This window comes from Perna viridis, chromosome 3, assembly GCF_037379345.1.
Source record: "Perna viridis isolate PV_CMFRI_1.1 ecotype Kerala chromosome 3, ASM3737934v1, whole genome shotgun sequence".
In the NCBI taxonomy this organism is placed as follows: domain Eukaryota; kingdom Metazoa; phylum Mollusca; class Bivalvia; order Mytilida; family Mytilidae; genus Perna; species Perna viridis.
This window is the reverse complement of record NC_142447.1, coordinates 23,077,166-23,095,846: the sequence shown is the minus strand read 5'-3', so window position 1 is coordinate 23,095,846 and position 18,681 is coordinate 23,077,166. Positions and strand designations below refer to the sequence as shown.

Here is an 18,681-nt window from a genome sequence, read left to right as displayed (position 1 = left end):
TTTCTATTGAACTTTTCTGTCTACTAAAACCAATGAAACAAATTTTCCACTTTCAGTACAAAGCAATCTCTATTTTAGCCATATTCCATGTCTCCTCTGGGTGAGAATAATGATGTTTGTTTTATAGCAACTTACTGTAATATAAAGTCTTTTTAATACAAAGGAAAAAGTACATGTATATTTATATAGACACAAGCTGGGCAGTCTGAAATGGTGTACGTATTGAAAAACTGATTTTAGGTGGAGAAAAAAGAATCAAGCACTGTCCAAAATGCAAGACTAAGGTTATACTGTCTTATACTTTGTTTTTAAAATTTAAAACAAGAAAAATGTACCGTATTATGAATTTACATCACTACAAGCTTTAAGTTACAAATATAGCATTAGAGTTATTCTCTTAGATTTTCTTCCAAGAACATTATGTGTAAACATGTATAAATATGAGCAATACATACCATTCATTTTTAGCATGTACATTTTAAGTATCTTCAATATATATGTAAACAATATGCAATTAAAATACTACAGTATGGATTACTAATTTCCTGAAGTAATGTACTAATGATAGCATGTACTGCTGCAAAATACAAAAAAATACCAATCATATACATTGCAAATTTCGATATGCTGCACACAAGTTTCAATAAGTAACCTCTCTTCAACAGCTTAAGAACCAAAAAGATGAGAATATTTCAATCTAAAAAAAATATTGTATACAAGAAGTACTCAAAATCAAAATTATAGAAACAGGAAGACGTGCATAGCTATCATTGAGCAGTTCAAACATGTTCAATACAGGGAATGAAGTCTCGGTGTACTTTTTGTAAAGCACCAAATTTTCATACATATGATGAATTAAATCTAGTATATTCGAGGTCATACAAGTCTGACTACTGGGTTGGTGAATATGGACAGGTTCAACGTACTTTAAATGTAGAGATAAACATCATCAAAAATCTCCATAATAGATGCAAATCTTCAATGTAAATAAGTTTAAACAATATTGGATTAATATTTTTTGAGTCACAGATAACATAGTGTAGGTACTGTTCACAAGATCAAAGTGAATAAAAATAGGCTATTTAAGTTCATCATCCTAAAAATGTAGGAATATAAAAAATAAAAAATATCAATAATAGTAGCTGTACATCTTTAATATGTGTATAATTTCAATACAAAGTTGAAATAATAATGGTTTATTACTTTTTGAGTTACAGATTACCCAAAACAGGTAGGGCTAACAACATAAAGTGGCAAAAAATAGCTAAGTTTAACATGCTAAAAATGTAGAGAGAAAATATCAAATGTCTTCATAACAAGAGGTGCACATTCGTAACTTTGAAACCAAGTATTTTTTTCAGTGATACAAGAATGTGTCCTAAAACAATGGCATAGTTAATATGCAATCAAACATAGCTGACACAATTTACACTTCATTTTAATCTTAATTTCCTTATTACAAAAAATGACTTGATTTACAAAATCATACAATATTATCATGATACATTGGCTAGTAAGTGATGAATTTTTGTTAATTGTGGTGACGTTTTCAATCAATCCATTTCTGAAGTTTGACAAGAATAAATTGGAATTAGTGTGCATGAAAAACTTAACATTTTGATAGGTTATCAGTAAACTGCAAGGGGAGCATAAAAGTTGGTGCTTATTTTGTAAAAAAGAAAATATAGGTGTGACAAATTAAATAAAGTTATATTAATGATCTGCAGATATTATGTGTTAGAATTAACAAAAGGGAAGGGAAAAATTAACTACATTCTAAATTTTGATTCTGCAGATATTACATAAAATAACTGCATTCTACTTTTTTATTTTTAATTTCTTGTTCATTGCGTCATATAAAATATGTGTAGTCATATTGCCAAGGCTAAATCAGTTTTCAAAGACCCCGATGTAGCAAAAACATTGTCAACTATACATGACAAATATGTTGTTGTACCAGCAGACAAAGCCCAAAACAACATTGTTCTTGTCTGCAAAATGTTTTACATCCAATGTTTATTATCAGATGTAGACGTAGAAAATAATAGCAGTGATAAAACCTATACTGCTACCACTGTCTCTAAGAAAGAGATTGTGGAAAACCATAAATCTGTGCCATCCTCTTTTGGTCTCTCTACCAAGGACGATGATTGTGATTTACCCTCTTTGTACTGGATTCCTAAACTCGACAAGAATCCATACAAACAACGTTTCATAGCTGGATCTACAAAATGTACCACCAAACCTCTTTCAAAACTTTTAACTTCTATACTCACAACTGTCAAAGAGGGTCTGCAGTCCTACCACAACACTTGTTACTCCCGTCGTGGTATCAATTTAATGTGGATCCTGAAAATTTCGAAAGATCTTTTGGAGACAATCAGTTCAAGACTATTATCTGAATATGATAGCATTAAAACCTATGATTTTTCAACACTGTATACTTCTATTACCCATACTCAGTTAAACTCCCGACTTAAAAACATTATACATCGTTGTTTTTCCAAAAAAAGATGGTACACCTAGATACATATATAGTTCTTGGTAGAGATTCCTCATACTTTGTAAGAAACAATTCCCAAGCATCTTCCAAATATACAGAGGAAGATGTTTACAAAATGCTGGAATTTTTAATCGACAACATATTTGTCCAGTGGGGTGGACGTGTTTTTCAACAAATGGTTGGCATTCCAATGGGAACAAATTGTGCTCCTTTACTTGCTGACCTATTCCTTCGCTCTTATGAGGCTGACTTTACAGTGATCTGATCAGAAAGAAAGAATATCGTTTGGCTAGATCCTTCAATCTCAGTTTCCGCTATATAGATGACGTATTATCTTTAAACAATCCTAATTTCGGGGATTTGGTACATCGCATCTACCCAAAAGAACTTGAGATAAAGGATTCTACAGACACTGTGAAGTCAGCCTCATATCTTGACCTACACTTAGAAATCGATGGTAAAGGAAAACTATTGACCAAACTTTACGACAAACGTGATGACTTTTCATTCAGAATTGTCAACTTTCCTTTCATCTTCGGCACCTGCGTATGGAATGTTCATTTCACAACTCATACGTTATGCCAGAACTTGCCGAAACTACGCAGACTTTCAACGGGTCATAGATTTCCTTTCCTCGTTTGTCTACCCCGGACTTGACTTTTTATGAGCAACTCGGCGGGTGTTTCTAGAAAAGCAGAGGACGCTTACCCTACCGGTGCACCTGGTCCATACTCCCAGTTTTTAGTGGAGTCCGAGTTGCTCATTTGCTTTTGTTACTTTGTATGTATGATTTTAGTTACTTTATGTTCTTTGTTGTGTATGTCTGTTTTCCATGTCTGGTCCTTGTCCCTGGATTACATTCTTTTGATTACCGCTATAACCTTGGTTCCCTTGATTACTCTTTCAGAAACTTCATAACTTCATGTTTAATGACGACGGAATGTGTGTATATCTAAGATCAGAGGAAATATCAGTTAGAAAACAGTTTAATCTGTAATTCACGGTTGAAGGTGAATTCACATTATTGTCCGCAATAGAATAAATGACCTTGCATTCAAATTAAACTAAATTGTTTTGGTTTATTTCATTATTTTCCAAACCCTTAGATTTTAAAAACTTAGATTTGTATTTACTGGTATATAATGACATTGACGTTCTAAAAGTTTTTTCTGAGTTATTTACAAAGTAATTACGACATATTACTTTTTTCTTCATGTGTGCGAATCCTTCTGAAACCCGTACTTAGTATGTTTAGCCCAAACGACTTACTATCATACAAAATGTGCAGAATTTATTAAAATTTTATACTCAGAGAGTTGCAGAATTTGTTTCACTGTCCTCTATTTGGGATCCAACAGTTTGTTTTTCATTCTTTCAGTTTTTTAAGGAAGTAGACCTAGGGTATGGGACACAAATCTTACAAACCATGGGAAGTTTGTATTCAGCATATTACATCAATCTTATGTAAGCATCAAAGTAACTTGGACTGATTTCATTCTGTGTCAAATGAAAGCTTGAAAGACTTTAGTGAAATTGAATGTGATACATATCACTGATTTTATGAGTTATGTCCCTTACCCCGGGTCTGTCTCCTTAATTTTTATTTTTGTGTAGGCCTATTGATCCTTTTTTTCTGGTTGTTGAATGTCCATAACAAAAATTTATCATTAAGGCTAATAGATATTGATTAAAAGCATTTCATAATAGGGCTTATTTATTATTACAATTTTTGCTTGGTTGTGTCATTATACATAGAACATAGTATATTTTTGTGCTTGTATTCAGAGTAAATTGACTGAGGTATGTGCATTTATTGTTGTAATTCCATGAATTATTAAATATATATATATATATCTATATACATATATATATATATATATATATATATATATATATATATATATATATCTATATATATATATATATATATATATATATATCTATATATGTTTTTTTTATATTCATGATAGCCCCCCCCCCCCAAAAAAAAACAAAAAAACAAAAAACAAAAAACAAAAAAACCACCAAAAAAAATTATAAAAACTTATGGGGACGGACGGAAGGTATGAAAGCATGCACAAATGTATTGTATGTGTTTTGGTAAACTATGCAAAGGCCAGTATGCTATTAACCTTCTAGATCAGGCATAATTTTGGTTTTTGGTTTTACTTACTAAAACAAGCCTAGTATAGTACTGACTCGTAAGAGGCTTACTCTGCTGTATTAATCGCATTTTAAACCAGCATGGGAGCATGGACCAGGTGTACTGATAGGGTGAGCGTCCTCTGCTTTTATAGAAACACCTGCCGAGTTGCTCATTAATAGTCAAGTCCGGACAAGTAAGTCAGCTCGACTTTCAAAGTAGACACGACTTGAATGTTATTCATTGTAAAGCAACATTAATATGACTCTATTAGTATTATGCGTAGCTCGTTTTCCCCCTGAAAATAGTTACCCTTCTATGAAAAAAAAATTATGTATGTAGACATTCAAATTAATATCAATCATCTTCTATTATAAAGGTAGGCACAGCCCAGTATTTATAATGATATATTTATTATGCTGAGACACTCTATCAATTGTTGACCTTTGTTATTTTATACATATTTTAGATTATCGGAGAATATATGTCCTTAGTTTTTGTCATACTCACTTGTGATCTATTTTCTTAAAATAAACCCCCCAAAAATACAAGAAAGTAGTAATAATAAATGTCATGCTTATGACTTGTGTACCATTCATTCCAATCCATTTTCTACTAAACCACCCTCACTGAATCACAGTAGTTGATATATTCATCTATCATAGTTTTTATATTCTGTTTATAATCAACTTTATCAGCCTTCCAACAAATGCATACATTGACCTGTTATTTCTAATTTCCTGTTTTATGAAAAATATAAAAAAATACATTTATTCTTAATATAGATCGACCATTCTTAAAGGACTCTAAGATTTTAATTTTTTAAATTCTGATTAGTTGTGTTTGTTGTTTATTTGTTTGTTTGTTCGTGTTTTGCTTGTTTGTTATTGTTGTTTTAATTTGTTGTTAACGATCAACTAAGCGTAAATAAACAAATAATTACTAATGTATTGCTAAAATTTTTATAAGGCAATGTTATTGTTATACATTGCTAATTAAATAATTTATACAAAAAATACTTACAGAAATTATGTGTTTATTGTAAAAAAAAAAATAGTTTCACGTTTCATCTGGTACACGTAATTTTGAAATAACGACACATTTGACAATTTAGATTGTTCACAATTTAACACAAAGAAAGTGCCCAGTCTAACACATTGACAATTTACAACATTATACAATAATTACAAGATTATTTTCTACTTTAATCATTCTTGTTGACCTGTTCCCTACGCTTGAATAACTTCTTAAATATTATATCATATACGTAATTAATGGAAAAAAATTACACTTGTTAAGTTGAATAAGAAATTCCTGGCTTGGGACAGTCGCAAAGAATGGGGCGGGATTAAAATACTTTGGCGTGATCACACACGCCCCTTTTAAAAAAAATTCACCATTGTGAAAAAATACTACACAATTAAACATATTTAGTTATATTTCATTGTAGGAAAATAGGGGAAAATTTCGCTCTAGAATTTTAAAATATAACCAGTCAAAATTATTTAACGATATTTGGAGCTGATCCAAAGAAACGGAAGAAGGCAGAGTTGTTAATTTTTTCTTTTCTTTTCTATGTGTTTGAAGAGTTTCATTGATTTTCTTGAGATACGATGAATCACCCTGCCTGATTTTTTTTTTACAGTCCCATACTTAAGTAGTCGATTTGGGCAAAGATTCCTTTCATATCACTTCTTTAACCTTTTTTACCCATGACATTTTTTTGCATGATGTGCTTTATGAGAAAATTTAATGAAGTAAAAACAGTCAATATTAGAAATGATCATAGAAAAAAAACATGTCAGTACATTTACATTTAAAGGCATGCAATAATGCGAAAAGGAATTAGTTCATTAACTCACTTAAAGGCTTTGAACAAATGAAATAGCAAGCCAAATTTACTAAATTGTACAAACAATTTTTTTTTACACCTCGCTCACTTGCTACAGTATTTTAACTTTAAAAAATAATATTCTTTTCAAAATGTAAAATTATTAATTCTTTATTAGTCACAGTAATATTATAAATTTTGACTTATTAGAACAAACTTTCGAAAATGAAGGATAAATATTAGTTTAATAGTTTGAATTTCACTATTTATCTGCAAAATTATAAGAAAAAAATTGTTGTCATTCACGGTGAAGGAGAGAAGACCAATAAATTCAAGGATTATACATTCACTAGCAATATGACGGAAGTCACAGGCGGGGCAGGGCAGGGCAGGGCATGTGTACCTTTCCGAAGCACTTGACGTCACTCCTGTTTATTGGGAGTTCATATTGCAAGTGATTTATTTATTTATTTATTTGTGTGTGTGTGTGTGTGTGTGTGTGTGGTTTTGTTTCCCTTATTTTCTGTTTTATATGTAATCTTTTTAATTCCATTCGCTATTTTGTGTATGTAGAACGTCTTCGTTTCACGTGATCACGTGTAGGCCATGATTTTGGATTTTGATCATCCCATTGTTGATGCTTCAGTATTTAATTGCCGATATTCCTACCAGTTATTGTACTTTAACGTTACGAATAGTTCAAATTTTCGACTGCAAGTAAACCAAACAAATTACTCGTTGTTCAAACATTACAACATGAAATTAACTTTATTTGCGATGATAGGTTACTTATCTCAATTAATAAAAAAAATGTAGCCAATCGTTATATAGTGTTGATACCCGTTAATATATTTTGCAATCGTAAATATATCCTACCCCTACTGTACTAAATTTTATTGAAAGAGTGATCAAGGGAACCAAGATGAACTTTAAAAGGTGAAACGAAACGACAATTTTTAACGCAGGTTCACATCATTCATCACTATAAATTATATAATAAAACATTAACCGAATTATTGACTATATTCCTAGTAACAACAATGTCATACATATGTGCCATTTTTATCACAGTAAAAATAAATCTGAAAAAAAAACGGAATAAAGCTCTTGCAGTTGCTTGAATTGCTGTTAATTTTTATCTCAAGAGAGGAAAACGCACAAATTAAAATTTAATTTTAATTTTATAAATTTTCATGTTTTGTAATTTGTGTGAAAGAGTAATCAAGGGAACCAAGGTTATAGCGGTAATCAAAAGAATGTAATCCAGGGACAAAGAACAGACATGGAAAACAGGCATACACAACAAAGAACATAAAGTAACTAAAATCATACATACAAAGTAACAAAAGTAAATGAGCAACTTGGACTCCACTAAAAACTGGGAGCATGGACCAGGTGCACCGGTAGGGTAAGCGTCCTTTGCTTTTCTAGAAACACCCCCAAGTTGCTCATAAAAAGTCAAGTCCGGGGTAAACAAACGAGGAAAGGAAAACTATGACCCGTTGAATAAATCCGTTTTCATGGTGCAGATGGATAAACCATAACGATCCACGAGTTCATGATGACGACCATAAAACGTCTGTAGTGATGACTTCAATCTTGTAGCAACGTAACCCTGTTCCAGAAGCCTATTTGTTAGAGTTCTAGCGCGATACAAAAAGTCTGCGTAGTTTCGGCAAGTTCTGGCATAACGTATGAGTTGTGATAAGAACACTCCATACGCAGGTGCCGAAGGGATGTTTCCACAGATGAAAGGAAAGTTCAATTCTGAATGAAAAGCCATCACGTTTGTTGTAAAGTTTGGTCAATAGTTTTCCTTTACCATCGATTTCTAAGTATAGGTCAAGATATGAGGCTGACTTCACAGTGTCTGTAGTATCCTTTATTTCAAGTTCTTTTGGGTAGATGCGATGTATCAAATCCCCGAAATTAGGATTGTTTAAAGATAATACGTCATCTATATAGCGGAAAATGAGATTGAAGAATCTAGCCAAACGATATTCTTTCTTTCTGATCAGATCACTGTAAAGTTAGCCTCATAAGAGTGAAGGAATAGGTCAGCAAGTAAAGGAACACAATTTGTTCCCATTGGAATGCCGACCGTTTGTTGAAAAACACGTCCACCCCATTGGACAAATATGTTGTCGATTAAAAATTCCAGCATTTTGTAAACATCTTCCTCTGTATATTTAGAAGATGATTTAGAATTGTTTCTTACAAAGTATGAGGAATCTCTACCAAGAACTATATATGTGTATCTAGGGGTACCATCTTTTTTGGAAAAACAACTATGTACACAAATAAATGCGTTGATTACAGAAACATAATTCCGACAATATTACCTATAGTCATACACAATCAAGAAAATTACTTACAGGTGATTTTTCTTGAGAATTACAAAGCTGAAACCAACCAGTATGAAATTAAAAATAAATCCTGATTTCAAACAAGTATGATTCCATGGCCATGTGCCTTTCACTTCAGAACAAAACATTTCCACGAGAAGAAGCTCAGTAAATTGAAAATTACTTCCTAGAAAACATAGAGAGAACAATTTATCATTTTATTAAATTTGCAGTATAACACATTTCAAAATACCCGAAACACTGCTGTTTCATTCCTTCTATTGCACATGGTAGAGCTGCTTAGTGATGGCTTTGTATTATATATATATGTTATTCTGTGTGTGTGTGTGGTAATTTGGTATTGATTATTATGTACACATCGGTAATATTGTAGAATGTCACAATTCTTTATAGATAACTGGATGATTTAATTGCTATAACATAAAGAAACACATATTTCTTGATTAGCACCAATACATATCTTTTTGGTGAATATTTAATCCTTTATTTCAAAGGCAAACATTTGAGGAATATACATATATTGCTTTACGAGACAAACATGTTTTTAAAACGTCTTAATAAAATAAAAAAACAACATTTTTTACACATGTTTGTTCTATTTCAAAATTTCACAGATATTGGGTATTTACTTTCTTTATTTCTTACATAGTTGAACTACACTTTAAAAATGCAGGTCACGTCAAATTAGGTAGAGACAAAGATAAAATGAATACAGGTATTCAAAAATTAATAGTACTTAGAAACATAAAACCGTTTGTTCATTTTGCATTTTAAGCAAATTCATCATAATAATTATACTATTTTCATATATATCAAATTTTTGTACATTAGACCATAGTGTTTGAATAAACTCATATTATAGTTATTATTAATATTCACATCAGATGCACCTATGACACAGTACTTTGAATTTTTATCAAAGGCGATTAGTGTTGATCAATTACAAAACAGTTAGAATCATAATGGAGGGATTTTGTTTTAAATTCATTGAAAGGTCGATCAAGATGGTATAAAAGGGGATGAATTTTTTAGTTTTTTACCAGTTCTTCTCATTGAACCACCAATGTAAGTATGACTTAGAAAGCAAAAAGGTCAGATATATAATCGAATGCACCATCAGCACGAAGAACGTAGTTAGTTACGATGTGGTTTCCTATTTAAAAGTTGTAATCGAAATATTACAAAATTCATAACCTAATTTATTAGGGTTTTGTTCCAATATTTTTGGCAACATTTGTCTTATATAACGAAATTGTACTCTTTATCATGGGTTGAACAAGATCAGGTTGGTTCAAACGAGCCCAGCCTCTTCCTGATGGTTATTTGAAGTTTACCTCATTGTATGAATTGTAGTTTATTCTGATTATTTTTTCTTCTTAGGCATGTTACCTTTACGTATAAATAACAAGGTAAACTCCCACGTCGTTATATGTCATTTATAATCTTTTTCCCTTCCTGACCATTTAAAACAACAACTAGTTCGTCATTCTGTCACATTTATGACATATTTTTATAAAGAATATTTTAACACACAACGATTAACTGTCATTTATATGGTTAAACCTCGACTTCACGTTTAACAGTGTTTTGAATGTTTTTAAGCAACACAACAACTAAATATTGTACAGAGTTTTATCATACTAAAACATACTCAATATTAATTAAAATAAAACCTCTTTTTAAATCGTCATGTAGGAATTCAATTAAATTTTCCTCATGAAAACATATTTAAAAAACGATATAATAAAAGTTTACCGTTAGTGAGCGCACCTTTATATGAAAAGTTTATTACGTCTTTCTGTCAAGACTTTGAATAGTTAACGGAAGATCATTCGATCATTCTTTTTTTAAGTAACAAATTTATTTTGAAAGTATAGCTGAAACTTGATAATGACTATTACTGATAGACAGACATTAATGATTAACAAGTTTTGATTTATGTATTGAGTTTTCTCCTTTCAAGTATGAAAGTCGCCGTCTGTCTGTTGGCTGTCTGTCTTGGCGTTGCCCATGCCGTCTCTAAAGGATATGGCGGTTATGGAGGTGGATACGGAGGATATGGCAGGGGAGTCCTCTTAGTTGGCGGAGGTGGATATGGAGGGTTTGGCGGTGGCTGGGGAGGATACGGTGGCTGGGGAGGATACGGCGGAAAAGGAGGCTACGGAGGTGGATACGGATATGGCGGTGGATATGGTGGTTATGGAGGTGGATGGGGAGGTAAAGGCGTAGTTCTCGTAGGAGGTTATGGAGGTGGATACGGAGGCGGGTATGGAGGTGGATATGGCGGTGGATACGGTTATGGAGGTGGATATGGCGGTGGATACGGATATGGTGGTGGATATGGTGGTTATGGAGGTGGATGGGGAGGCAAAGGTGTCGTCCTTGTAGGAGGTGGTTATGGAGGTGGATATGGAGGATACGGAGGTGGATGGGGAGGTTATGGTGGTGGTTATGGAGGAGGATATGGTAAGTTGTATTCTTTTAAAACAGTTAAATCCTGTATTTGTCAAAGCTTATAGGCATTCAAATCTACATTTAATTACAAACAAGTTTAACATTTATAGTGACAAACATTTCGGAATATATGATGGCCATCTATACTGAGGTCGTACACTAAATTAGAGTTATTTATTGTGATTTTGTACATACTAAAATAACTATTTTACTTTTTTTTTCAGGAAAAGCTGCCTACTAAATGTCTTCACTGGAATACGGAACTTGAAAGCCTTTTATCTACTTATGCATTATTTTTATGTCTATTATATTTTGTAATATACATTTGCAAAAAAATCTACATTTTTTGTTTCGTTTCTTATTCACATAAACTAAATATACATTTCGCTTTGATAAGACAGGCAAATCTAAAACAACAGACATGTACACGAACTACCGATAATATGTCCTTTATTAAAATATTCCTTCTGTATCTGTTTGATAGTGCGAACAAATCTATTCTGCATGTTAAAAAGATAAAAACCTCAAGATTAAACTCTTTATTTATGGCGGTAAAGATGGTCTTACTTGAAACTACGCATAGAAAAAACGCTATGACAGTATAAAATGAGAAAGAGCTTTACAGGCTCTTATAAGCCTTAAATACAACGGAAAATCAAATTGTTAATTGTGCATCTGGAGGCTTGAATATATGGCAACTGCAAAAAGATAAGCACGTCTGAAAACTATTGTATTCAAAGTGCAAAAGAATTGCTTGAAGTTTGCCAAAATTTAGATGTTTCTCTCATTTTGTACTTTTTGGTCACTTGAAGGTCACATTTCTAACAAGAAAATGGTGTTGTCCACACTTAAAAAGCAAATTTATAATAAGTTTTTATAATATTTTTTTCAATACCACATAGTTTATCATATGTAAAAATAAAGTTGTTGACATAGTTTTCTGGATGTAAGTTTCTTCGAAAAAACAATAAAATTTACTTTCGACAGTTTTGTTAAATGATGTATAATTGTGGCGTCATGACAAAAATTGAAACCCCAAAACACTCATTTTCCTAAAACTGTATGTATTCGACTATGTTTTAAACAATTTATATTTTGTTATAACAAGGCTGATATTTGAGGTCATATTCATACTCCTGAATGCTCCTACACCTTTCTTTTTGTTAACAACATTTCTAGTCATGTCATCACTGATAATCTGAACTTTATTTAAAATGAGAAGGTCCGAAAAGCGATATTTCGTCGCAGAGAGTTACGATATACGCAACAAATAAACTGGAACAATGATGTTAATATCAACCTGGATGCAAAGATTATGCAAACACGTGTATAAAGAGAGAGAACGACCAAGAACCAGAACTTTAATATTGTCAGATTCGGGGGAAGCAGATAGGCCTTTGTCGCATACACAATTCTTAAAACTGATTAAAAGATTGACCAAAATCAGTATGGAATGATATAGTAACTGCTAAATGTCTCTCCTCCCTTCATTAAATACGCATTGCTGTTCCCGAGGGAAAAGCATATTACACCATTGTTTTTTTGTTTTTAAACAAATCAATACAATGTTTAATAGAACAATGAATTAACAAAAATCGAATAATACTACATACAAAAGTCATAAGTTTAAAAAAAAAAAGGAAGATCGTTTAATTTCACATATCGATATTTTGACAATGTTCTCTCCATGCTATATTTAGAGATTGGCTTTATTTCATTTATCCATAAGAACGATCAATTAAAGAAACTATTAACACAGCCGCCTTATCGCCATTTTAAGAACTTTACCTCGAATTTGACCAGTTTTAATCTCCGAATAATAAGTATATGTAAAACAAGACGACATCGATTGAAAAATTATATTTTTTCCTTTAATATGCAGTGATTTACTAGATTTATTGCATATGGTGTTTTTATTTCTCACTTGTTGAGACATACCAGAGCTAGTATCCACTATTCTGACTTCATAATGCGCAATCTTGGCCTAGGAGACAGGCTTTAGGGCCAACGTTATAAAAATAAGTCTAATATGCTCCCGCAAAATATTTTATTTCAGATCTAAAAAAGAATAGTTTTGCATCTGAAAAAAAAAACGACAATACATGGTGAATGTTTTGACAACTGATTTTACCAACTTTGACCAACAACAATTTCATACCGCCTGTTTGTATTGCAATACATCCGAAACAATCAACCTTAATGGAAGCGGGTGATTTCGCGACAGATTAAACCTATTTTAACCTACCATGTTCATCAGAAATGCATTTACCCGGTAAGGACCCATGGATTGTTTCCGACTTTCCTGTTTTTGCTTTGATGTTGCTATTTGGCACATTAAAGTTCTTTCATTTAGCTATCCCCATGACTATTTTCTAGAGTTTGCAGTTCAGTTCGGTTATTTTATTAAATCACTTTGTTTTCGAACAATAACGGAGACATAATGGTAAGCAATTGCTTAAACCTTGGTTCCCTTGACTACTCTTAAAGTTTTTGTATCAGATTCGATTTGAAAAAAAAATCATAGTTATAAAGAAAATGGAACGAAACAATAGCAAATGGCAAAATGACCTGTTTTCTCCTACATAAAAATGTATATTTTTATTCAATCTGCTAAAGTTCTTGAATGAGGTTTTCAGTCCTTTCTGTACGTGAATATTCTATTACAAATAGGAAGTTGCAATGAGTTATGTATAAGAGTGAGGCGAAGTTCTACTCAGTTGTGTAAGTTTATCGATCGTCTTTTTCACCTGCTTTTTTATGTTCAGGCCTTGTACTTGGATTTTGACGTTTTTATCTCATTGTTGACGCTATTTTTGCTGATATTTAATGAAAAAGGAGTCAAGGCAATTAAAAGTCGAGCAGAAATCAAAAGAATACATTTCAAGAATATAGACAAGACAGGGAAATAAGCACACATAACATTAAATAACTAAAATAACAGGTAATAAGAAAGAAAAGTAAATGCCTAGACCACTAAAAACTGGGAGCATGTGCATCGGTAGCTGTAGGGAAGCGTCCTCTGCTTTTCTAGAAACACCCGCCGAGTTGCACATGAAATGTCACACTATGTGAAAAAAAGAAGGAAATATAGGCTAAACAGATTGATGGATCTATTTTGACGAGAATTGATTAGAATTTTTCTTTTCACATAACGTAATTTATTCAATAAGTACATAATGCTTGATTTCCTAAAACTACAAATCGGGAATTGCAGCATCATAAATACATATAGTACATAAATGAAGTAATCACAGAGCCAGTAAGTTCCAGCAACTTTCCTTTGTATTGTAGAAATGCTATCTTTTGAAAAGCAATAAAGACACTGATAATGAAGTGTTGGGTACCAAAGTAATTTGGAAATTTTTATTTCATTTCATTTTATGTTATTTATTTATTTATTTATTTATTTATTTATTTATTTATTTATTTATTTATTCATTTTTTTTTTGCCTCAGCTAACCCTGTGTACCTCTCTGCAATAATGCATTAAATTCCCCCAAAATATTTACACAAATTGCACAATGCTTGTTTTTCAAAAAATTGTATTTAACTCAGTGTCAAGTTTAGGGAAGCTGAATATATCTTCCCGTTTGTGTAGCTTTTCCTTTATTATTATTATTATTATTTAAAGCTATCATTTTCACCTTACAGTTTAGATATTGTTATTATCGTGTCATTTGTTTTGAAAGGTGCTTAATCATTACAATATTTTTCCAAACCATTCTTGCCCTTCCCCATTTTCACATATAATGCAGGCCCCTTTCTACTCCTCAATAAAAAGTCGAATCTAAGGTACATTATTTTAAATGAAAACGGTTAACTCTGTAGAAATTAATCATTAAAACAAATGTTGAAATTCTATCTGGTCAAACTTACCTCAAAGCTTAGTGCAAGATTGGAATTTGATGAGTTGTAGGTTTTGAAAGATGTGAAAAGTTTCTTATTGCCCATTGAAATAATAAAAATTATACAACGTGCATAAACATTGGTAAAAATTGCAGTAATTAGGTGTAATAAATATTCAAAACAGCAAATGCAGCGGTAATTATTTTAAGCGATCACTCCTAATTTATCATACTTTCAATAGGTTTGGAACTCTACGAATACTCAATAGAATTGTCGAAGCGTCCAACCAAAATGTATAAAAGTGTGAGGTTTTCAGACTTCCGTACCAGTACAACCAGTCTAACCACCAGTCTAATGTAAGTACCGTAATCTGTCTATCTATTCTTATATTTTCTGTTCTTTTTGTTTATTTATTGCTAAATTTGTTTGTTTTGTGTTTTTTGACCTGAGAAAAAACTTCTTTTGCTGTTTGTTTTTCTTGTTGACTTCCGGATAAAATTGTAGATTGCTCTTCGTTCTACAGCATCATTTTGAAGGGAACAATGTTGTTTTCTTAACGTGGTCACGGCTTGTCCGAATACACCAAATGGAATTGCATTTAAACTTTCTGAGTAATCAGACTTTCCCATGAAAATAAGAATTACCAATCAAAACGGAATGTAGATTTAAATTTAAGCTTCGAATATATTATGAAATTTCTATTAAGAATGGTGGAATAAAAGTATCTTAATTCAAATACAGTAACATAAGAAATATATATTCCACATTTCCAATAAATGTGAAAAGAAAGTTTCTGGTGACCCGAAGTAGCGATGTTTTAAAAAAACGGAATGCAGCCTTTTCCATTTTATACCCATTCATTTCATCTTTCCATTTATATCTTGATTGTTAACTATTTAAATATTGTACTTTAATACGCTTTGTACTTAAGTTTGTTTTCTTCTGGTCATACATGTTAAAATGTTTAACAGAATTTTTAATCAGTGAAAGATTCACTTTGCAATTTGGAACTTGGTTTTTATGCTTAATTTAAGTGCAACTATATTTTGTAAGAGTAAGGGAACTAAGATTCTTGCGGAAATCAAAAGAATGTAAATTGAAAAAAAAAACATTTCTTTTATTGAATCTTGTATTAGGTATTGCAACTTGCTAAAAAAAACAAAATGATTTTTCAATAGTGGGTCATTATTTGGAACTAAAATTACGTCGATATATGCTAATTTCTGGGCCTGGTTTACAACTATAAAATTGCTAAAGTATTTGATATGATGACATACCCCTGTTTTTTACATTCTCTTTAGCATGAAGGTCGCTGTTTGCCTACTAGCCATCTGCCTAGGTGTTGCTCAAGCCAGCTGGAAGGGCGGTTACGGAGGCTATGGCGGATATGGCGGAGGTGGATATGGCGGAGGCGGATATGGCGGAGGCGGGTATGGCGGATATGGAGGATATGGCGGTGGTAAAGGAGGAGCCATTCTTTTAGTTGGTGGAGGCGGCTATGGAGGTGGTGGTTATGGAGGTGGTGGCTGGGGAGGATGGGGACTTGGAGGTTGGGGAGGTAAAGGAGGTTATGGAGGTGGTGGTTACGGAGGTGGATACGGAGGTGGATACGGAGGATACGGAGGCGGATATGGGGGTGGCAAAGGAGGATCTGTTCTTGTAATAGGGGGAGGTGGATATGGTGGTGGATACGGAGGTGGATACGGTGGCGGTTATGGAGGTGGATATGGTGGTATGTATACTTCTTTGAAATAAGGTATTCCATTTGGTCATTATGCAAATGTCCTTCCCATTTGGGACTGCGGTGTTCTTCATTATATCATAATAATTAAAAATAATCAGTTTTCATTTAAAACACAACATGCTGATTCGCTGTTTACTTGTACTGTAAAAATTTATAATATTGTAAAATGTAATGAAGATTAATCATCATTATCACTCTAACGTTTTCTTTGAAGATCAGGTTTAGAAAGACGGAATTTTAATTTTTGCAACATATTAGATTTAAGCTTAATCAGCCTTCTGTCATGTAAACTTGCTTGACTTTAGATACTTAGGGCGTATTTAAGTGCACAAATGTTCTATTGATAAAATGCAAATCTGTCAATTCTATGAAATCATTTTTTAACAATTTTTTAACAAAATATAATGACGCCATTTAGTAAAATGTGTAAATATGGTATTATGTGTTTTTTTTTTTTCAGGAAAATACTAGACCACTCCAGACCATTAGATTTGACACCTTTCAGTTCCTTAAGATCCTGTTTTATACATGTTGAAATTGTAATATAGTTTTGCATCCAAAAGCATTACTTTTTCTTCTACATTTATTTGTTTCTTGGGGAACATTTGAGTGAAATAAAAGCTAAACCAACATGAAAAAAAAAACAACAAATGTTGTTGTAATCAAAGCCTTTAAAAGACAAAATGTGGAGTAATAATAACTTACAATGGTAAATTAAATCGACCAACTGAATACTGTGAAAGTACTTTTATTCGTGGGTTTTAATTTACGTGGTTTGTCGAAATAAGTTATTTCGAGAAAGATTCTGAATTTTATGGATTATATTTCCAGTTAAAACTTAAAATTACGTTGGACTTTGCATTCGTGTTTTAACCTTAACATAAAAACCACAAAAAAAAAAATGTATTTCACAGTAATCAATAATCACAAAATTTCCATCCAATTTACAATCACAAACGTTTTGGAAAACTTTTGATGTGATACGGCATAATCACTTTTAATGAAACACATTCCCCTGCACAATATAGACAAACTAACCGCTTTGAAGAAAACATAATAAATAACTACAACGTAAATCAATCAACATGACGGACAATATTATTAGATTATCGTAAATATTTTAATTGTGTTTTACAAATAATAGATAATGTTTAAGGTGATATAACTTAAACATATAAACGACGTATCACTGACTTTTGAATACCTACTTTAGGTATTCTGATTTAACAATTTTGCCTAGGCTTTGTAGCTATTGAAAGATGGATTAAATTTTGAATTTGTAAACGATGTAAAAATCAGATTGATTGATTGATTGATTGATTGATTGTTGGGGTTTAACGCCCGAGCAGCAGTATTTCAGCTATATTCAGTCGAACATGAAATGGATGACCAAATGCACATGAATGATGAAATGAAAAAAAGCATGGGACACAAGGATAATAGGGTCGAGAAATTTTGATTGCCACTAGAAAAAGGGGCGATGGGTAGGGTCGGGCAATTTAGCCTCCTGTGGCGGAGCGCAAAGGTTTCTATTCCTATCGAAGACCACAGTAGGGTTCTTTAACGTGCGAGAAACATGACATCTTTCCCAACACGGTGCACCTTTATGGTTTGCGGTCAGGTTTTCCGTATTAGAGCCTGACAACCCCAGCATGTAACACGCCAGGGGTACCCCATTCCACCACCACCTGGAACACACATCCCAATTTCTTTGTGGCCAGAGCGCCTAGCCCCGGCTAGGTTTCTGAGCACTATTTAGTCGCCTTTTACGACAAGCTTAGCGCTGCTGCAAGC

At 32.4% G+C, this 18,681-nt stretch overlaps 1 protein-coding gene across 1 annotated transcript; it reads left to right on the top strand.

Moving 5' to 3' along the window:
• Positions 1 to 15,377: 15,377 nt before the first annotated feature.
• Positions 15,378 to 17,531, top strand: LOC148621491 (uncharacterized). The gene is made up of 3 exons (XM_088575948.1): positions 15,378 to 15,499; positions 16,445 to 16,875; positions 17,348 to 17,531. The coding sequence occupies exons 1-3, from the start codon at positions 15,435 to 15,437 to the stop codon at positions 17,356 to 17,358; spliced, it is 507 nt and encodes a 168-aa protein (XP_088432074.1). The 5' UTR covers positions 15,378 to 15,434; the 3' UTR covers positions 17,359 to 17,531.
• The last annotated feature ends 1,150 nt before the right edge of the window (positions 17,532 to 18,681 follow it).

Coding starts and splice junctions, on each gene's coding strand:
- LOC148621491 (XM_088575948.1), top strand. CDS start 15,435: ATGTATAAAAGTGTGAGGTTTTCAGACTTCCGTACCAGTACAACCAGT. Junction 15,500..16,444: donor AGTCTAACCACCAGTCTAAT/GTAAGTACCGTA, acceptor CATTCTCTTTAG/CATGAAGGTCGCTGTTTGCC.